At 23.2% G+C, this 24,560-nt stretch overlaps 1 protein-coding gene across 1 annotated transcript in view; it reads left to right on the top strand.

Moving 5' to 3' along the window:
- The window catches only part of LOC108000773 (uncharacterized), a 69,824-nt gene that overhangs the window by 25,835 nt on the left and 19,429 nt on the right, over nt 1–24,560 (top strand). Inside the window, exon 2 of the mRNA XM_017061377.3 lies at nt 22,998–23,316. Within this exon, the coding sequence (XP_016916866.2) occupies nt 22,998–23,316 (319 nt within the window). The remainder of the gene's footprint in view (nt 1–22,997; nt 23,317–24,560) is intronic.

Below are 24,560 nucleotides of genomic sequence, written 5' to 3'. Positions count from 1 at the left end.
GACTGTCCACTTAAAAACAATTGAAATTTTTCGAAATTTGACAATTTGATAGTTTACGAAACATTTTCTTTTCTCCTTTATTTTATTTATCTTTATGTAAATAATATGATAAAAGTGATTGTGTTTTTTAATTTTATATCATCTACAATTGAACATTAGATATTTTAAGTTTCATTCAAATTAATCAAGTTAATTTTCAGATTATTTTAAATTTATGTTAAAGGACTATATGATTTAAATTTTTTTGTTTTGAATTTTTAATAGTTTATCGGATACATTTCTTATTTATTATCATTTAATATTTATTTCGATAATTCAAATAAATTAATATCAGTTATTTATTTGGTTATTACATTATTATTACATTATAATAATTAAAATTATAAATATTATATTAAGTTATAAATTAATATTAACGTATATTATTGATTATGTATTTACGTGATCATAAGAAAAAATTCTAAATTTTCCACGCAATCTTTACTCTATTCAATTTTAAATTAAAAGATACTTTCTTAATTTGCAAATGAAATTAAAATCAAGTACATATAAGATCAATGAAAAATATTTTAATGATTAAAATTAATCTAATTTTTAAAATTTTTTAAAAGTATAGAATTCTTTTCTACACATAATATAATATTAAATATATATATATATATATATATTAAACATAATAATATTAATATACAGTAAACTGTTAATTTCTAAATTTTCTCGATATTAAGTTTTCAGAAATTTTTTTAAACAATCATAAATCGATCATGTTGTTTAGTTTTTTTTCTCAATTTCATTATCGGAAAAAAGTAGTTTCGCCAAACGATATTTTTGAAGTGTTGCGTAGTGAATTAACGAACCTATGAATTTTTACGACGTGTAAAACTGTTCAAAACATGCTTTTTGCGGTTTCATTGGAAGTTGTCAATGTACAACATAGCAAATGGTCGAAATAAATTCCTACAAGCTAGAAACGCATATGGTTCTGTTGGAATGTTTTATCGCCAAAGATGGTCGACATATATGGTGTCTCGAAAAATATTCGTGATATTTCAAATTGGCTTACTCATTGTGATGCATAAATTTTCATATGAATTATCTAAAAATGATTTAATTTTCAAAATAAATCAAAGTTAAATTCTGAAAAATTGATGCTATTCATGTGTGAAACTAAGTGAAACGTAGTGTAAATTAAAATTAAGTAAATTAAAATAATGAAAAATGCAAGATAGATTAGATTAAATTTAAATAATGGTCATATTACAGTTATATTATTAGTGAAATTTTGTAAATAACAAGTTATAAATTAGTATTAATGTGTCATGCAATAGTAATAAGCTTAGAAATTTTATCAATTGTAAATCATTATTCCATTTGATATAAAATTGTAAAGTTATAAGAAATCTAATTTAAATTTCATTCATATTATTATGTAGTAAATTATTGCGCAAAAGAGTACAAAACTATCGAGCTATATAGCTATATATTGCGATCTGAATCGTTAAAATTCCTAATCCTAATAATAATTAACTTATATTTTCGATATTTATTTTGAAATTAAATTTATAATATGAGATATTATATATTATATTTAAAAATATGTTTAAAAACTGAAAAAAATTTAAAACTTAAAAATTCTTACGACACTTAAAAAGTTAATTTTACAGAAATTATTTTTCATTAAATCTAAAAAATTAAAAGCGTGTTTTTTACATTGTTAAAAGATAATCATATAATTTTAATTTTTTCCATTTTTCTTATACATAATACATATGTCTACAATGTCCATATAAAAAAAAATTAACTGATTCTTGAGTTTGTAGCTGTTTATATGATTGTGTTATATGAACACGTAAGATGTGAATAACACAATAATATACGGTGCGAAACGAGTTTAAAATGTTGCCTGGGTAGAAAAAAGACTTGACCGTGGGAAACAATTGGACTTTTCTGCGATCCTTTTGTAACATAGTATGTTGAACTTGTAAATTGGAATATCGCGTCTTTGTTTGACATGTCTTCACATTGATATTCATATAATAAAATACGTTTAAATAAAAAATGTTTTAAATTGTTGAATTTTAATCATCCATTACACAGTTGTATTATTAACGTTTTGATGAATTTGATAAATTTTGATGAATTTTGATTTTTATTCGCTTTTTGATTTCAGATGATTTTGTAGAGAAAAATATGAAAGTCATTTTAAATTTGTTTGAAGATAATTTGAATTTTAGATTGTACCGTTCTATGAATAGTTTAAAGTACATTATGTTACAGAATACTGGAATAGTTTTACTTTGAATTTAAACATATTTTGTAGTGAAATATTTTTCTTTGAATTTTAAATTTATTTTATAACGTAGAAATTGAATATTTGATATTTTTTTAAATTAAATTATAAAAAATTCTTTTCTTATAATATTTTTTGAATTTTGCATTTTAATTTTTTAGTTATTCTTTTTTTTTTTTGATGATCTTATAATAGATAAAAAAAAGAATTCAAATGTAAAAATGCTTTTGGATTCAACAGTATAATTATTCTTAAATATATATCTAATTAAGAGCAATTTATATTTTTTTTTATTTTTTGTAATTGCAAGAAAATATATTTTAAATTATATATTTTTAATTGCTTTTTCTTGTAAAATTTTTCTTTACATTAATAAAAGCATTGAAATTAAAAAATAATCGAGAGATAAAATGTTACGAAAAATAAAATATTAATAAACTAAATTATAAAAATTAAAAATTTAAAAAAAATTTGAAATTGAAATTTAGAATATAATTTTAATTGAAATTAAAAAACAGTTATTATTATTAAAATAAGAAAAAAGTAATATTTTATAAAAAATATTCTCAGCAATTACTACATAATTTTAAAATTTTAAATTTCATTTCCTAAAATTAAAACTCTGAAAATTTTATTATCAAAATAATGAAAAAATTCTGTAATAATATTCACGGTAATATTATCATAATTAACGTTATAATTTTTAAATTTTATTAAAATTACATATTTTTTATTATCCAAAATTAAACATTTAAACTTTTATCATTAAAATAGAAAAAGGATAATATATTATTATAATATTCAGAATAATTACCATACTTTTAAAAAAATATTTTACACCGCCCAAAATTAAACATCAGAAATTTTATTATTAAAATAAAGAAGAGATGATATTTTATAATGATATTCACAGAAATTATTATACTTTTACTAAAATTTATTCTCGACATATACAGCGCATCTTTCTAACCATGATATTCATCTTACGACCGAGTAACACAATTACAAGCCTCGAGCAAAAATTATTCATCCCTTTTGGGTCACAAGGACTTCATTATCATCGTGTATACAATCTCTATACTACGTTTAACATACAATACCTTCCTTTATATCTCTACCACGCATTCCAACCTCCTGTTATTAACACGTTTCCTTTTCTTCTTTTCCCCCTTTCACTTCGTTTTTACTCGTTCTTCCCCCTCGTGGGTTATTACAAGAAGAAATGGCTTATTACGCCGACGATTCATGCTTATTTCGTCCGACATGTAACGATAAACTTTCGAAGAAAATGTTTGGTCTGTAAGGGGTATGTATCTTTATCGGGACATTTCACTCTATTGTTAAAACTTTTCCTCCATTAGAGAATAGTCGAGTCCCGTTTCACGGAAAAGTTTCTGCAACTTTGTATTACGGCCAGTGCGTTTTTTTCCTCTCTCCAATAACCGACGTGTGGCCACGTTGGAAAAAAAAAACTACGTTGCAAATAAATCGCCATTATTGATTCAAGTTAATATAGTTTGGAAATTTATTATGGAACTGGAAAAAAGTAACATTTTTTTTAAAGATTATCTGTTTTGTCTAAATATAATAAAATATCTTTTAAAATGAAAAAAATTTAAGAAAAAAAGTAAGTATATATACATATTTTTCTTAGATTTATATATATATATATATATATATATGTATAACATTTTGATATATGATACGTTACAAGTATATATTATTAATATAATATTACAATTTTATATTTTATAATATTATATCAATAATAATGTATAGTATAATATTAGTATATTATAGTATGTTAATATACTGGAACAAGAGAATCGATTCTGAAATGTAGAACAAACATAAAAATTATTATACAAAAATAAGTAATAAAGATTTATTAAATCATAAACAATGAAGCTTGCATAATTTCCTTTTATTATCATTTATTATCATTTAATAAGTAAGCCTAAATTGATGAAATTTTTGTATATCAATTTTATTTTAGAATTATCCAAAAGAATTCCATAAATATATTAATATACTGTATATGAAATGAAAGTTTTTAATTAATTAATATATGTAACTATATAAATTATTATGGATATTAAAAAAAGTAAAGTAAAAGTATTTTTAATATTCATTAAAAATTTTTAATAATTTAGTTGTCCTAATTTATGAATTCATAATTCATTAATATTAATATTTATTTTCTTTAATATTTATACTCTGATTTTTATTTCATAAAATTTTCAATAATACTTAACTTTTTTACTTACTAAATTCTGATATATGTAAAATAAGTAATTCTAAATTACTTTCTTTAAATAAATAATTTTTAAATAACTTACAACAAGAATGTAATATAAAATTACATATAGTTTTGAAATATTAGTTAGAATTTTTTTGGGAATAAATAATTCTCAAGTTGATTATTTAACGTCAGTTATATTTTATCAAGAATACGTTATATATATCGTGTAAAATAATATATCCTTATATGATGATGAGAGAAGATCCTAATGATTACGTAATTTTTCAAAAAGCCAATTTTGTTCAATGACAAGCTCATGTTGAAATTAAAAGATTTTTGAGATCGTTTATGGTAGCTTGAACGACCGGTGAGAATTCTTTTTTAAAAATAAATCAAGACTTGAACGTACGTTCGAAATATGCGGATAAGCGAAGCGAATAATTAAGCAAGGGAAGGGGAAGTTGATCGGCTAATTTTAACGTGTAAAATTTTAAAACTTTCACGAAACATATGTTTACGTAATTCTTTTTTAAATGTCTTAATCGTTATTGTTGGAAGCGTTCAAAAGATCTAAAGAATTTCTTTAAATGTTTTCTGTTGTTTTATATCGTATAAATTAAAATCGATTTATTTTAATGGAAAATTTTAAAACTTTTATGAAACATAACTGTAATTTGTAATTTGTAATATTTTTTAAATATATATCTTAATCGTTTTATTGTTCAAAAGATTTAGAGAATTTCTTCTTCAAATATTTTCTATTGTTTTATGTTGTATAAATTAAAATCGATTTGGAGAGAAAGAGAAGAGAGAAAAATTTTTGAAAAAAATTTGAAATGTTTTTATGGAATTTCAAGAGAAATTAAATGTATTTCAATCGATTAAAAATTGTATCTCAATTTTAAAATATGATAAGTTCTTTTATTAGAGAGAAATTTAACATAAAATGTCTTATAACAATAATTATGAAAAGGTATGATGTTATGTAAAATGATAATTAAAAATATAAAATTGTTTGTGTTTTTTGTTTCATACGTTATAGTTCATTATTAATAGAAAAGTAATTAAGAAATTATTTAAATTTGGTAAAGCGAGTACAAAATCAATTTAATAATATCCATATATCTAAATTGTATGTGTTAATGTTAATAATTTTATTCATTTTTAGATGATAATAAACAAATTGAAATTTATTTTTCAAAATTTAATCATAAAATTTAATAAATCAACAATTTATCGATATATAATACAATTGCTTTATCTAATTTTACTGCTTGTTCTAATTTTAATTTTAAATTTATATAAAAATATAATATTTCTAATTTTTATAGATACAAAATAACATCTTTATGAAATGAATTTATTATAAAAAGTAATATATTATCCATTTATCTTATTCAATCATCCAAATCGACCATTATTATTAATTATTAATTATTAAATTATCCATAAAAATATTTTTACTATTTTATCATCCTAATCATTTCAAAAATATTGTTTGTTACCGTTTATTATCATTTATTTTTAAAAAATATATATATATATTTTTTTTTAGATATTCCCTTTTCTAACCATATTATATCGCAATATTTTTTTTAACCTCCAAACAAAAAATCAACAGAAACAAACTTATCATATTTCCTTCGTGTGGTCTTCACTTATAGTCTCAACTTTCACACAAGAAAAAGTGTGGAATCGTTCTTCTCAAGTCTTGAAAACAGCTGTTTTCTATATTTCCATAACGTCTGCGTGAGGCAAAAGCAAAAGCAAGATGGCCAACGATGCGCTATACATCCGAGGCATAAATGGTCGGTATCCAGAGAGGGAACGAAGAGAGTATAGTCGATGTCTATGAGAACGACACCAATTGCCAGGCAGAACAGTGAGCAGAGCAGAGAGGTATTCCAGACAGGGCACAAAGTAGATGGCCACGTAAGCGTCGCTATGGATCGTTAAACTGAAATCTGTTAGAGCAACCCTGTGCAATGTGGTCGGTTCAACGAACTATTTTCGTTCGAACTACTTCAAACTTCCTTTTTTTTTTGCCTATCTTTTCTTCTCGTAATTCTTTTGTCTTGTTTAAGTCTAAAATTTGATAGGAAATCTTGAAAGAAATGAAAGAATTTAATTTCGTTAGATCTAATTGATTTTTCTTGTTTATTTTGAGGTTATGTTGGCTTTAAGTCTTATTGTGAATTTTTTATTTTATTTAATTAATTTTGATTTAATGAACGTGAAATATAAGATTTAACGTTTTATTCCTGAATTTTTAATATATCTGAAAGTTTTTTAAAATTTACTGCTATAAAAATAAAAATATAGAAAAAATTTTAAATTGAGATTGATCTAAGTTTAAAAATTTTTCATTCAATTTATTTTGAATTCTTTTTCCATCTTTTCTTCTCTTCGTTTTCTTTTTTCTTCTATTTCTATCAACATACTTTTATTTAAAGAATTTTATATGAAATATTTAGAAAAATTTTAAATTAAGTTCATTTTTCCTTCATTTTTTTTAATAAAAATTCAATTTAACTTTCTTTCAGTTAAAATCTTGATTCAATCTATTTATCTATCCATCTTGATTAAATTTTGAATGAAATATTGGAAGAAACTTATATTGACTTAACTCGGCTTTTATATTCTTGTAAATTTTTATTTATGTTTCATATTCTTTGAGTTTCTTTTTCACGTTAAAATTAATCAATTTTGGTCAAATTCGTAGGTTTTATATTTATTATATTTATTACGAAAAATTAGAAAAGTATCGAATTTAAATCAATTTATATTCTTTTTTAAATCTTTATGAATTCTTAATTCAATTCAGTTTGTTGACTTTTTTTAAAATTTATATCTATCTTCATTAAATTTTTATGAAATATTATATGAAATATTGGAAAAAATTAAGCATAAATCAATTCACGTTGTGTGCAACTTTCAAGCCCCCTTGAAATATTAATTTTTCGTAATTCTACTTGAATTTCTATTTCTATCGAAAAGATTTAATTTCAGATTTGGCACGAAATATTAATAAAAATTAAAGTTCGTTTTTACGTCTTCATCAATCTTTAATCCGATTCGATTTTTTCTTCAATTCAGAGTAGTTTTTTATTTAATCCAGATTCACGGAAAATAGAATTCAATATTAAAAGAAACTGAATTTTAGATCTTTTTAAATGTTTTATGTAGTTCAATCTTCTTCTTTGTCGAATTTTATCTGTCTCTTTATATCTATAAAATATTACGAAAGAACTAAAGTGTCTAAATAGAGACTTTTTAAAATCAATGAATGTTCTTTTTGCTTCTATTAGATATTTATGTGGAATATAAATTCAGTTGCAGTTCAGTAATAAAATGTATAATTATAACATTTTATCTCGTGTTCTATTAAGATATTTCTCAACACTCCGATTTCTACATTTATCATCCTACATCGTTGCAAATCAGCTAATGGTTTTATATAATCAGTCGTGAAGTCTCGGAGCAACAAATTTACGAGTAAAAGTATGGACTCATGTCACCAGATGTATCGTTAAAACCGGTTACCTCATTATGATTCGTTGCTTTGAGGAAAAAATAAAAAATCCTTTTTTCGTATCAGTTCCCATCAAAATTATCATGAAACTATAAAATACTTTTCATTCAGGGATCAAAGTATAAAATAATCTTCGAAGAATTTTCTAATTTATAATATAATAATTATTAATGATAGCTTTTAATAGTTTCAAATTTTTTAAACTTTTGCAATTTTTGTTACTTATATATAATATAGAATCGATCTTGATAAAAGAAATATATTTCGAAAATATGATTATAGATTAGATTTTCTTTACGCAATTTTAATAATATACTCTGTGAATATAAATAATAGGAGAAAATATTGTATGAATATAAGTTTGAAATTTTAAAAAATAATTGCAACAAAATTAGCAATGTTAATAATGATAAAGGATAAAATGAGTTGATGATCAATATAATTATATAATCCAATAATATCAATTTTGTCGAATTTTTTTTTTACAATTACTAAAAATCAAATGTTTTTCAAAGAATTAATCTAGACTTCTACCAAGATAAAATCATGATTACATGATATTTTTATTTTTTAATCGTGTGTGATATATATATGTTAATGCATTTACTTTTAAATATTTACATTAATACGGAATATATTGTATATTTCAAAAATATAAAAATAAAAATAAAATATTATATATACAAAGATTTTAATTTTCTCATTAGAATGTCATGTCTTAAGTATCTTTGTCTATTTAAATTTTTACGATCATATAGATAGCAATTAATTTTTTAATACCTATGAATGTCTTTGAATTTTTTAACTTTTACTTGTTTTTTTATTTTTATAACCATTAAATTAAAGTGAAAATAAATAAAACTGTTATGACGAGGACTTTTATTGCATGCTATAAACAAGTCACAAGAATGAAATATTATTAATATGTTTGTTATAACATTTTACTAATCAATAAATATTGGTATGAGAATTTATTTATCCTTTTCAATTTCTCCTAAAAAAATGGAAAATATTGAAAATTTTTAATTATCCTAATTTGATAATGAGAAATTGTAATTTTACTTTGTATGAAATATACACTGAGAAACTTTATTAAAAATTGAAGCATTTTGTATTTACTTCGTTAAAATATCAAGCGACTTGAATTTATTTTAGATCGGTTTTAATAAATGAACATCTTTCTTCGTGATATATCAGCGAATTTTTCATCCATTGAAATTCAAACTTATCAAACACATGCATATTACGTAACTCGTACACTCGTAATCGATTAATATATTACATCATCGTCTGAATATCAGTATTAATATTTTTCTAAAAAAAAAAAAAAAAAAACATAATATTTTTTTATATATTGCCAAATAGTTGTAATAATATGCAAAGCCATCAAGCCATTTCGTACATCAATATTCTATAAATAAAAATCTGTCGTATCACTGTCAAATGAAATTATTATTCCTCGTGTGTATCGATGCATTGATATCAGATTCTATTTACATGCACCAGAAAATTTCTTGTCAAGTTTCTCGATAAGATATTTTTATAAAATTTTTTATTTGAAATATGATATTATACATGTGCAGGAAACAGAATAAAAATTTTAAAAAATATAAAAAGTGATCATAAAAATGAAGTTTAAAATGGGAATACATAATAAAATTTTGTAATATTTTCAAGCTATGATTTTTTGCAATTCCATATAAAAAATAAAATTATTTTTCTATACGTATTTCCAAATCCAAGATCATATTAGGGTCATAATATATCAAATTATCGAACTCGTTTTCACATCAATTAGAATATTATGAAGCGATACGAAATATTATAGTATTGTCAAAAAAAAAAAAAAAAAAAACGAATAAAATTCAATTTTTATTTAAAAATTGTCAGAAAAAAACAAGATATTATTTTTATCAAAAAAATAAGTTTTTTAAAATTTATGATATTACTATTTTATACATTATCAAAAAAATAGTATTACGTTTTTATTTTTTAGAGATAAAATTAGAGACAAAAAAATTTTTAAAAATGTTTAAATTCAAAACATATTTTTTCATCCGAAATTATTAGCAATACTTAAAGAATTATATTTGTGTAACCAAAAATACATTATTAGTGTTCAGAATTTGTATTTTTATTTATTATTTCAAATAATATTACTATTATTATTCATAGAATTTTATTCATAATTTTAAATACCATTATTATTATTATCTACAACTAATCTAGTCTTAACAAAATAATCAGTGATCAAGAACATATAATCTATCTAGATAACGATCAAAATCACGAGAGATCTCGCGGTAGTTTCATCCTGATCCGTTCTAATTTCCTTTACAGATGGATCATCTATATTTCACCGTGCAATATAAATCACATTACCGCGGGATCCGTTCGCATTATTCACCGGTGGAACACGTTGCAGCCTGAATGCACAAGTTTCTGAAGTTTTTTCGAGTTACGCGGAAAGCTCGTTCATCACGCGAGATTTCACGATCGGATCGAACAACGAATGTAGATTTTCCCTCGTTCTGGCCGAGCCTCTCGGGTCTTTCCACCTTTTATTTATCCGTTTTATTCGATATGTGAAGTGTGATTTATTTTTTGGCTGCTTGTACATTACAATTTCATAAAAGAGTTCATGGGATTGGGGTATTTTTAAATTAACGTACGTTTGAAATTGGATGTCTTATATTGATAATATTTTACGATTTGTGAAAAAAAAAAAAGAAAATAATAATACGAAAAATAAAGTAGTTTATTATTTTTTGTTCTTGGGATATGAATAGACCTATTAATTTTATAGAGTTTATGAAAAAATTTTGTAACAATAATATCTAATTCTGATAATAGTATGATTGTAAATAATATGATGAAGCGATAAAAAAATAAATTTACTTTTAAATTAACTTTTACTGTTTCTCTTAAAAAAATTTTCGGTATTTAAAGATTATACAACTATAAGTTATATTTATAAAGTTAATTTATCTCTGTTAAGATATTATTCGGTATTCATTAATATTATACAATACAATATTAAAATACTGTGATATTAATTCAATATTTTCAAAATATTATTTTATACATGGTAAATTTATGTGAAATAATTTAAAAATGTTTGTATCATTTAATTTTTCAATTCATCTTTTGTAAATTTTAATTTTGAAAATGATCCTTCTTCATTTGCATTAGTTGCAAAATGTTTTCGTTTTTTATGTATGCCTTTTAATTATCAATATTATATTAATTTTATTTTAAGAACTCCATTGAAAGAAATTTTATAGGTGTTAAAACATTATGCGCAATTATTAAGCAATGATAATAATAATAAATTGAATGAATAATTTTAAAAACTTTTTTTTTATTTGGTTTAATCATATATCTCAATTTTTCAATTTGAATTTATTTATTACATTATATAACGAGCCTATGATATATTGATCAATTTCTCGTCAAATAATTAATCTTTTATTATATAGCATATAAAAAGAATTAAGAATTTATTAAAAACATTTTTTTAAAACAAGTATTTATTTTTAATTGGAAATTTCTTTTGCAATCGTACCCCTGTCGATTTACAAATATAGATTTAGATTTTAGTATCCAAGTTCTTATCATAAAAAAAAAAATCCCAATATTCAAAAATTCCAAATTTCCAATTAATAAAATAATACTAATTATTTCGATATATATGTGATATATTAATTGACAAAATAATACAAATTTTGCTTTAGCTATTGAACTTACTGTTAAATCAACATTGAATTTTATTTATTGATGCATTGTATATTGTTTAAAAGACGAGGACACGATTGATTAAAAAAATTTCATTTAACCGATTCAAATTGCATAAATATAAATTGAATTGTTTTTTATTAATATCTACAGCATTGGTTGAAAGAGAAAGACACGATCTAGAAAAGAAAATTTTCTCAATTATTAATTCTTCGAATTCTTTTCATTAATAAAATACTAAAAAAAATTTAACTTAAAAGATAAACACACAATTATACAAAATTTCACTGTATTAACGTCGCTGCCATTGTCGTAGAAGATCCTTTTGCTTGAGATGTACCTGTGTCATCCGCCGGCTGAAACTCATTACTCATTTCGGTTGGTACGTCTCTAATTGCAGCTACCTTAATTACTCACAGAGTCGTGAAACGTAGAGACTCTGGGAAACGGGGACGTCATAAGACGCCACGCATATGTATAAACAATAAACGAATGCCGTGTGAGACTCTCGTCTCATTGAAAAAAATCCTACGAAAGAGTTTATCGTGAAAAGACGCGAGAAATTTTCAAAATAGAGCTGGAAACGATGATTTTCAAAATAATAGAGATGATGGAGTATGAGCTTCATATTTCAAGACTTTTCTAGACTTTTCTTTTTTATTTATTATTATTTGTTATTTGGAGTAATTACGTGGAATGGTGAAATGATAGGAATTTTTTTTGAAAATAGAAAGAAATGATATATAATTTAATTTCTGGATAAATATTGATCATTTTGTGGACCAAAGTAAAGAGATATTGAATTTTTGAAATTTTTCCTTATTTTGTAAAGATGAATGAAAATATTGTATTTATATGTTTTTTCTTAATGATAAATAAAGTCTTCGAAAGTAAGTTTCAAATTAAAATTAAAGAAAATGTTATTACTAAATAAATTCCATAATTATCCTGTCTCGTTCTAAGAAAAATTAATTGAATGCCGAATTTAAATACATAGAATTAAAAATAATTTTATATTTTATTAAGAATTAACTTATTAATTGTCACGATTTTCGTGTAGGGATGATAAAAATAATTGTTGGCATTAAATAGGAATAATTTATTAAATAGAAAAACGATAGAAGTGTATCAAAATTTCAATAAAAAAGAATGAATAACAGTGTTAAAAATTATAATATTTATTTATATTTTTGATCATATGTATGCATATATAAACGTACATGTAAGACGTTTAAAATATAATATTTTATATATCAAATATATCCCTTAATATTTACATAATTCGATTATCATTAATTTACGCAAATACAAATACAAATTTAAAATTAGAAAATGAAATAAATTAATCTTTTGCCTTTCCTTTAAAATTCCACGATCATTCGTAAATAAATTCACTCTTTAAAAACCAGATACAATACAATTTCGGACAGAGAAAGATCATCCAACCAAAAAACACTTTCAATTCCAACATCTTTTCATCTTCAAACTTCGCCAGAATTAAAACAGCCGCCTCTCAAATATTCCTCTCTGTAACAATACATACACACGCATACACGCATAAAAACAGAATAATAAACCAATGCTTTCGAAAAATAATCCTAGAGACATTATACACCAATCCTAAAATGAAAACCGCACTCATATACCATCTCTCAAAAGTTCTCCTCTCCTCCTCAAAAAAAAAAAAAAAAAAAAAAAGAAAGCAAAAAGTATATATCTTCCTGACGACCTGGAAACCTCTCTCCTTCATCTTTCCCTTTTCATCGTCACCCTCTGATGGCTGCCTTTTATCTGGAACACTCATTTGCTACCGTCCACGGAATTTTCGATGGTCTCCCGTTATCGAAAAACCGGAAAATATTAATGGATACACCGTCCAGGCTTGTCGCTCATTGTCCACCCCTCTCTCGAATCAATACCAACGTCGTGTTGTTGCACGAAACAGCCCAAGCCTAGGCTTGATGGCCGGCCAGAACATGGGCCGGGGAACCATTGCCCAATAATCTTTCGGCAAGGCCTGGTGGACCTGTCTGCATGGCACAGATGGTTTTCGACGTTATGAAACCGCTGGCCGCGGTCAGCTTGCCTCGTTTTTGCTCCGCCATTCCTGCGCTGCCCACCTCTTTTGCCTATTGCCATCATGGAAAACTCGTCTTAGGAATTGCAACCGCTGGGAGGGAATTTCGATGGATGGATGGTTTTTAGGATCGGCCGAGTGGCTCTGAGTGGAGAGATTGTTGAAATATTATCGGTCGGGAATCGAGTTTTTTTTCCTTTCTTTTTCTTTCTTTCTTTGCAGTTGAGGATTGGTAAGATTTTTTTAGAAGATTCTTTTACTTGTCTTTTGAGATTTGTCTATTTTGTTTAAAGGAATCGATGGAGTATGAAAAATTGAGTTTTTCGAAATTTTTGGAGGATATTTTTGTTAGTGTTTTGATTAATGTTTGTGCTCGTGAAAAATTTTGAAGAATTCTTGAAGAATCTTTCCGTTTGTATTTTTTGAAGTTTATATTTATTTCGACTAAAGAAATAAATATAAAAAATTGTGAATTGAAATTTTGAATGAGGAGTTGGATTTTTATTTTATTTTATTTTTTTTATGTTTGTGAAATATTTATGATTTTTTGAAAGTATAATCTTTTGAAATCTTACGTTTGCGATATTTTATCTCAACACAATTTATTTTCAGAAAGTATTCGTAATATATAATACGATAATACAAGCATTAAACATATTCATATCTATAATTTTAGTCGTAGTATAGTTTGGATTATTTTATTTTTGATATATTTTTCATTAAAAGTTCATAAAATGGAGATGAAAGATTGAGACAAAATCACAAAATGAATTCTTAAAATTTAGTTTTCAAATTATTTATAATTCGTGTTGCAAGAAAATTTTATGCGCTTATAAACTTGTCTCCGTTAATTTTTGAATAATTTAAACAAAAAAATTTTCATTCCCTATCACGTTTCTTATTGTAAAAGTACCGTTAAGAAAAATTAACTTCACAAAGTGAAAGTAAAGATTTCGTTTTTAAAATAAACTCAAAAGAATTATGATTTTTTTTAGAGAATATTTTAATAATATTTATTTGCAAAATATATTTTTTAATTATAATTAATTATATTAACACAGAAATTGACATGATTTTATAATCAAAATAATAAAATGATATAAGTTGTGAGAGTTTATTTTATATATTTAAAAAAAAAAAAAAGAAAGAAAAAAAAAGAAATCAAAATAGAATGTTAAATCCATATAAAATTGTATAAAAGTATAAAGGATTAATGGAATGGAATTTTTTTAGAACCAGTGTGTAGGCAAGATGAATTGATAGAAGTTTTGAAGAAATAGAAATGATTGAAGTTGAATGGAGTTTATATGTATATAGGATTTTTAGGAATGGAGCCATGTATGTCAGGAAGATTATTGGATTTTATAGAATTGGTGGTATTTCTTGAAATTAATTTCTGAAATATATTTTGTTCTTCATTTTAAAAATCTAGATATTTTCAATAAAATATTTACACATTTTTGATAAACTTATGGTAAAAAATTCATTATATTTAAAAAAGTAAGTAAATTTTTCAAGTTTTTAATATTCTACAAAAGAAATATTACAGTAATAAATGATATTAATGAATTAAAAACCAATATTTTTGGTATCTTTAGTATTGGTATCTTTAAATATTTTTTGTCTTTAAATATTTCTAAAGTTTAATTTGTTCATCTATAATAAATATTATAATTAAATTACGAATAAGTATGTCAGACGATGTGGAACAAGGCAAAAATAAAATACGTAAATATGCACGTGCTTATGCATAATTTACATGTATGAATGTTATATGCAAATAGAAGAAAGACACGTCGCAGATGAAAAGACAGTTATTGTGAAAGAAGGAAGTAATATATTATGCCTTATGATAATTTATCATAATTTTATTTTTTCTTTATTTTCTCTGCTTTTTTTAATTCATCTAAAATGTTTTTTTATAAATAAATTTCAAATATCCACGTAATTTGAATTTAAAAAATTTTTATTTGTTTAAAATATTTTTATTCTTTGCTTTCCTTTATTCATGCAAATCGATTCTTTACAAATTTGTTGCAAATACAAAATCATTTTTTCAATTCAAAAAAATTAATTTTAATTACTTACTTAGCTTTTAAAGCTTTGTAATTTTTAGATTATTATTTCTTTCTAAATAATCGTATTTTTTACTATATCTTTTTTTTAATTAATATTAATTAAATGAAAATTATTTTTTTTCTTTATAAATAATATGAATACATTTTTTTTTACGCGTGTAAAATTTATATTAACAATATTCTAATTCAAAAATTTATTTTATACTTGTATCCTATTCAAGATTATAGATTGAAATTAATAATACTTGTTATTGTATTTTCATTTCCACGGTAAAAAGTTATATCATATATCGAATTGTCGACAAGATTGCAGACAAGATAAAAATTTCAACGAATAAAATTACATATTTAAAATGTTTGAATTAAAACTTGTTTGAATAAAAACTTCCTCACACAAAGATTATGTAAAACGTGTGTAGACTTTTAATCCATAATAACGAGTTCTTGAAAATAATAAGATAATTCAATTATAAAAACACACAATGGAAAAATAGAAGCTTTATACAATTTTTCTGATCCTAGTTGGATAAAAATCATTTTCGTCCGCAATCTTTTGACAGGAAATTGAACAGAAAGACGAACAAAGGGAACAAAAATTTCTTTCTATCTCGTTCCAACTAATTTTTCCCAACATTCGGTCAGTTTCAGTCACGAAACCGTAATCCAGACAATAGATTGAGAAAATAGACTAACAATAAGAGAAAGAAAACATCATTCAGTTTCTAGGAAATTATCTACAATTTCAATTATTAACAAATGATATTTAATTTTTGAATAGCAATGATATTGTTATATAATTGTTATATTTTGAATTGAAATGCAATTTATACAGATTTATAAAATACATAAAAGTTTTAAATTAACTATGAAATGAAAATACTGATATTTAATGATATTTAGTGTTATCTATATTTATTATTAATTATTTTTTTTAAATAAGAAGAATAATTGCAAGATATCTAATTTTACTATTTTTAATATAATTATTATCTAACATGTTTTCGAAAAAATAATTATTTTATTATCATTATTATAATAAATCATATTTTTAGATCAATACTAGAACTCAATTTCTCTATATAACAAAATAAACATAAAAGTTTGTATCCAAAAAACTCTTATTTATTTAGTGACTTATTTATTAAGTTATAGGCAGTTTAAGTTTGCTTAAGTTATTTAATAAAGATAGAGTGAAATGACAATATGACAGAGATAGAATGATCTCATTTTGCCTCTTATTTCATCTAAAGTAAATTTAAATTGCTTATAACAAACAAGCTTTAACATTTTTGCATATCAATTTTGCTGTTCGTTTTGACATGTAGAATAGAAATATATTAACATTTTGTATATGTATTTTCTCCAATAATTCCCAAGGAATCGATATTATTTATTTTTTAATTTAAATCGTATATAAGTAAAAAAAAATTTAAATCATTTATTTCCTCAATTTTTACAGAAATGGAGTTACATACGGAATACTTTCATAATGAGTGGTCCATTCAAATCATTTTAAAATCCTCCTCCTTCTTCTTTTTCTTTTTTTATTTTTTTTCTTTTTTTTTTTTACTTTTTTCTATTTATTCTCCTCTCCACGAAGCTTGCCTATACAGACACGTAGTCACGAAATCGCAATCGAGACACACAATGACTTCACCTGTATCCCGAGTGTCGGTTACCTGCTTACGTGTTTCATCGCTAGCTATGTAGTCTCGGAAGGCTATTATGATAATAGTACTTTCATTACGAAAGGTCTTCATTATCTTACCGCGATTCGATCTACCCGGATCAATATCATTTCCCTCTTACATTTCATTAAACGCGCGTATCGCTCTTTCTCTCTTCCTCCCTCCCGCCATTTCAGATCTCCTCCATCTCTGTAATTTGACCGTAATTTTCATGAAAATACGTCATGGATTTTGTGATTTTTCAACCAAAGTATACTTATTTCGCGTCTGTGTGCGTAATTGTGATATCAAAAACACTTTCAACCCCTCACCCCCTTCCGATGTTCCATCGTTTGGCCACCATTATATGCTTGATTGTATATTCGCCTCGATTTTACTCTGCTTTACTTTTCATACTTTATGATCATGATTCATGTTTTGTTTCCTTATATATGCTTTATCAAGTATTCTTTTTATTGTTATTATTTTTTAAATGTTCGTTTGAAAGAAAGCTACGTTGATTGAAACGAATAAGTGTAATATGAAATATTAGTAATATAAATAATATAGGATGAGTGTTTAATGTTTTTAAGTAATTGGGGTAATTTTATCATATCGTTAAGAATTATTAAATGGTGGATTTAACCAAGTAAAGCAATGTATTTTGGTTTATAAAATAATGTTTATGAAAATTAAATTGAACGATTGAATAATATACAGCGATTAAATAGAAAATAGTTATTTTCATAGTTCATTTTCAACAATTGATATATCATTTTAAAAAATATTTTAAATATTTTAAAAACTTTTGGCTGATAATAAAATTCTTATTTGAAATTATAGATAATAAATAAAAATAAATAGATTATAATTAAATATATGATTTGATACCAAACGAGATTATAAATTAACATAAATAAAAGAAAAATATTATTTTATGAAAATGTTATTAATAATTGAACATTATATATAATTTAATTTTATTTAACTGTTACTTTGATATGATAATAGCATTCGTTCGCAAAGAGTTAATAAATGCATTTATTGCCTATCTTTCAATTATTTATAATAAGAAAATATTTTTTTATGATAGTTTTATAAACAAAACATAATATACTAAAAATGTTTTGTGGAAAATATATATATATTTTTTTATTTATTCATCCCTTTCACAATGAAAGATCAAGATAGGCTCAAATAAGCAATTTAACAGATGTTGATATTATGCATGAAAGTGTTCTTCAACAAGTTCTCAAACAGTTGTTCATACGTTCTTGTTTCATCACGCAGTGACAAATATCTTAATGACTCACATTCCGTCGAGGAGAAAATAAGAAACCACGATTTCAACGAATCGTTATAAGGAAAAGTTGAAACATGTTGTTAAAATTAATCTCTTGGTGTAATGCTTCTTCAAATTACTCTTGGTACATAACATGTCGTAAGACTTCTCTTGGATATAATCAAGTTTTCGCCTTTTCACGTCCTCATTAATCATCGACTCAACGTTCATCAATCTATTCAAAATGGTAAATCTATTCAAGTATCAGGATTAAAGAAAAAGAATTTCTGATAAGAAGATAAATCTGAAGAGGTTAATAATTAATAAAATTGTCTGGCAAATAAAGATATTGAAGCTTATTCCGTCTTTTTTTTTTTTTAATTAAATGTTCAATTTAGCATTTTGAAAAACATGGAAATTGAACATTTTTATCGGATATAGATCCAAAGTAAATTTTTAGATTTGTGAAATTCGAATTTGAAATTTTATGATATCACGAAATGTTCGAATATTTTTCTTATTCGTTTCATTTTTTAAGTTTTTCTCTTTCTTATAGAGTTTTTTTTCTTTTCTAAAAATTAGTTCATTTATTACGAAGTAAAATTTTTATAAATTTTGATTTTTAAAATTCTGTTATTTAAGTTTATAGTAACAATAAATATTTAGCAATTTTTTAGTTTGCTCAAAAAAATTTCAAATCTCTTTCAAAACTTAATTTGATTTTTGATAAGATTCATGGTATCTATTCATAAAGTATTATATCTTTAATTTTTTGATCTCTTTTTTGATATAAATATAAATTAAACTATTATTTATCTTAAAAAATAAAACAAATTATTAAAACAGGATATTCATTTAAAAAAACAATATTTTATTAAATACAATTAAAAAGAGAATAAATTGTTTTTTATTTCTTTGATTATATAAATATATATTATTATTATTCTTAGAAATAGAATTTTCATATATTTTTTAAAATATTTAAAATTTTCAGAAATAATAAAATCCATTCAAATTATTTCTAAAAAGAATATTTATTATACACTGGGTATAGACTAAAAATAAATAATTTATATATTTAAATTTACTAAATATTTAATTTTACTAAAATTTATTTGAAAAAATTTGATTCAATAAAATTATTTTATTAAAATATTATTATTTTATTCGAATATTGTTGAAATATTTGTAACTCATTCCATTTTGTAACTCATTCGTCAGTTGTAACTATTTTCGAAAATTGTTAAATCACTCATCTATATATTTCATATATGATACATTTGTATTTACATTATAAATACGTACCAAAATTTAAGTGTATGTCTAAGTATATTTCATCTTGACGAACAAAATTAGAATATTACGAAGAAAATAAATTGGCACATGTAATAACTATTCTCTATTCCAATGCGAAACATCTTTTAACAATACTTTATTATATTTTCAATAATCATAAAAGAAATTCAAAATAATTATTTTGACATGTTGTTTTAATTTTAATATTAACTTATCAGAATGAGAAAATAAAAAAAAATCAAATCTCCCAAATAATGAAATAAAAACTTTTCATAGTTTTAAAGTGTTTCTTTTTTATTATTTTTCAATTTTCTTTTTCATTATTTGATTTTTTCTTTAATTTTCTAATTTCATCTCCAATTTTCCTCGCTTATATTTTCATAATTCTAAAATTTTCATTAAAATTGTTTCTAAAAATAAAATACGAGTATACTGCACGGTCCATTACAGTCCGAAAACAATTTTGAAAATTTTAAAAAATTTTTTTCTATTTTCTCTTATTTTCATTCTCTGTTTTTTCTTTAATTTTTCAATTTCTCCTTCCATTTTCCCATTTTTTTCTTTCTATTTCTCTATGTTTTTTCTCTTTATTTTCTATTAATCTATATTCCACATAATCTCTTTTCGTTATTTTTCGTTAAAAATATAAGATTATCAATCTATATCATGTTTATCAATCTAGCATAAATAGCTCGATACGTTAAACTGTTAAGAAGGAAACAGTCTGTCAATGACCCAGATATCCAGCAACGTGGCGTTCGAATTCCCAGTCCACCGACTCGCCCAATCGATTCCTCTTCTTCCACCCATACATTGAATCCTACTCACGAAATAAAATAAAATCCTACGAAAAAGAAATAGAACTTTGATGAAATAGAAGGAATATTATTCCTTCCAATATAATAATGCAATCGATATCGATTTTCTATAATTAAATATTAACTACTTATTATACGGCTGATATAAAACTGATAAGATAAGATAAATATTAATATTATTAAACATTTTAAATATATATATATATATTTTTGTTAAATTAAATATCGAGATAAAATATTCTTTGTTATTACACAAATAATAAAGTTTTCATTACAGAAAAAATTGATTGTATTTAAATATAAAATATGGGGAATATTATCAAACAATTTGACTGTTTTTTTCTTTTTAAATGAAATGTTATGATACAAAATATTCTTTATTATTATACAAATAATAGAGAAATATTTTTACTGAATATCCAATTTCTATTCTATAAAAATTAAATTTTCTATTATCTTAATCATTTTTCTAATTATCTAATTTCTGATTTATAGGAAAATTAATTGTTCGTTGAATTGATTTTTATCTAAATTATATATGTATTTAGAAAAAAAAATTTCAGACTTCAAACTGTCGCATAATTCTTTAGTGGTATCAAAAACTGATAAGAATACCAACTGGTATTTACCCCAATTAAACTTATTACTGTGCATACAAATTTCAAATAGAAGTTGTTTAAAACATCATCGGAAATAATTCAAACGTTCGTTATAAACATATACAACGTTCCATTCATAAAATAAATACGATCCTTTTATGAGTTAATAAAAAATTAAAAATGTATATTATTATATAACATAATAATTTATTGTAAATTAATTATCTTTATATTTTTTTTTATTCTTTTGTTCATCTTTTCTTTATTCTTTTTTTCTTTATTCTTTTACTAATTAATTTTAACATTTTTCCAGACATGTTATGTACTCTCTGTTTTGTACTCTCTACATTCTTTTATTATGTAATTATAATTATATTTTTGTTTTCACATAATATACATACATTCCATACTTAGCATATTTCCTATCCTAGCATATTTATTATCTTTTCATTTATCGTATTATCTTTAATTAAATTATCACCTATAAAGTAGCAAATATTTTAATTATAAATACACTTTAATTTTAATTTCTTAATTTTAACAAATTTTAATAGATAATAGAATGTATGATCAATACTTAACTCTTAAAATTTTAACTGAGATAAATGAGATTCCCATAATTAAAAAGTTTTCTCTGCAATTTCTTTTTAATTTTGAATTAACTTTCATTAAACGTTTTTACGATTATGTCAAATTTTAAACGACGATCATTTATAATATTTATTTATTTTTAACAAGTAAAAGTCTGAAAAAGTTTGAGAAAAATTTCTTTAAAAATCTTCAAATATTTTGAATTGAAATTATGAAATTAATAGAAAATTTAAATAATATCTTGTTTGAATACCTTATTATTGCAAATATATAGGATATTAATATATTCTTAGGACACTTTAGCTAGATTCTAGATTTTAAATTCGTCAAAACAATTGTAAAAATTGATATATAGAAAAGTTAAGGGTTATTTTTAAGTTAATTTATAAGTAATTAAAGTCTCAACCGATATTTTTATATTCCAACTTTTGTTTTAACTTTTAAAATCAACTTTCCAATGTATATCCTTTGTATAAGTAAAAAAAACTCTGACTTTTCAAAAATACCAAGACACAGAATAATTTATTTAAATTTTTTAATATTGATTTGTACAATCTAATGAGATCGTTCAATACAGCTAGTATAGTTTTAAGATAAATGTTTAAAAATTCCACAAGATACCTTCATCCCTCCTTATATTTCCTTACGTATACTTCTTCGAGTATTAATTTTTCGAAAATCAAGTTATTTTATTTAATACACTCGATCATTTCGATTTCCAAATTAACATCAATCCAAGCCAATTAATTTTCAATGGTCGGCCAAACATTAATTAATAATCGTCTTACAGAGGCCTACCGTGCGGCGTACAACCCCCTGAACCGGTACCGGATCCTGATGGCGACAAATTGGCGACAATCGCGGCCCGATTCAGCTATTTCCAAGAGAGGAAGAGCACGTTGACCGCTGCGAAAGTCGATCTTCGTAGGAACATCAATCCACCGGCCAGGTACAAGAATGCTCGGCCAACGGTCAGGTTGAGGCCGCGCCAGGTGCTTTGCAGCAAGTGTAGATCGATCTGCAACGAGAACAGCGAGAATGTGGACGTCAGCAGAAAACGGAAACACGACGAGATTCAGCAGGAACAGCAGCAGCCTCAGCAGCAGCAGGTAATATTTCCTTCTTATTGTGAGACTGATAAGAAAAGATTCCGGTCGAGCGTATGTGTAACATTTTATTTTTACATGCTCTCTTGTTTGTTAACACGTGAAGAGTATTGGATGTTTTGCACGTGATGACTTGTTCTCTCAATATTGTTAATTCCTTGATCCTTTTATATATAATTGTGAAAATATTTAGCATATATATGGTAAATGTGTGTATTTAGTAGATTCAAAATTGATATTACGAAATTATTTTTTTTTAAAAGATAAAAACTTCTTATCACATGATTTTATATTATTATTATTGTTTATATTAGGAATCGATATTTAATTTTTATTTATTTAGAACATAATAAATGGTTTAATAATTGATTAATTGGATTATGTTAATTTCTAAATTTTTTCTTATTTATATTTTTATTTATACTTCTCTATCTTTAGATTTATATTATATAATTTATATAATACATTTTTTAGATAATAAAAGTAATAATAACAATAACGATAACATACTAATGGCTTAGATATTGCAGAGATATTGTATGTCCATTTATTTGGAATTTGAGTTTTTATATTTAAAAAGTTATTCTTGATTATTTTTTTATACAGTATAAAAATTAAATTTATATTTATTTTAAATATTTACATTAATAAATTATTAATTTCAATTTTCAATAATAATAAATAATATTAAAAAATAATAAGTCAAATATATTGTACATATATTTACATAAATTTATTAAAATTTTATTCCATTTTTATTTATTTGTATATTTATATATTTCTGAATCTCTATAGAATATTAAATCATTAAATTTGTTTTTTTCAAAAATAAACATAAAATATTTGTGTATCAATTATAAATCATCAATACAAAATGATAATATATTCTTGATACGTTTTTAAAATATCGATTCTAGAAATTAAAAAAAGGCAAAAGTTAATCAAAACAAAAATATTTATTGAATAACAGCACAAAAATGTCTATTTATCAAATTATAAGCAATTAAACTTTATGTTAGATAAAGCAAGAAACAGAGTGATAATGCAACAAAAATAGAATGTTTCATTCTATCTGTTTCTCTTCATCTTATATATAATTATAATAAATAAGTTTACATCGACATTTTTATATACAAACTTTTGAATTAACTGTGCAAGAATCTATGAATATATTTAATATAAATAGTTTTAATTTTTTTTATAATTGTATGCATAGAGAATATTCACACATTTTTCTTAAATAGAAT

Source organism: Apis cerana, linkage group LG15 (genome assembly GCF_029169275.1).
Source record: "Apis cerana isolate GH-2021 linkage group LG15, AcerK_1.0, whole genome shotgun sequence".
In the NCBI taxonomy this organism is placed as follows: domain Eukaryota; kingdom Metazoa; phylum Arthropoda; class Insecta; order Hymenoptera; family Apidae; genus Apis; species Apis cerana.
The sequence above is the reverse complement of the archived record's forward strand: the minus strand, read 5'-3'. Positions and strand labels throughout refer to the sequence as shown.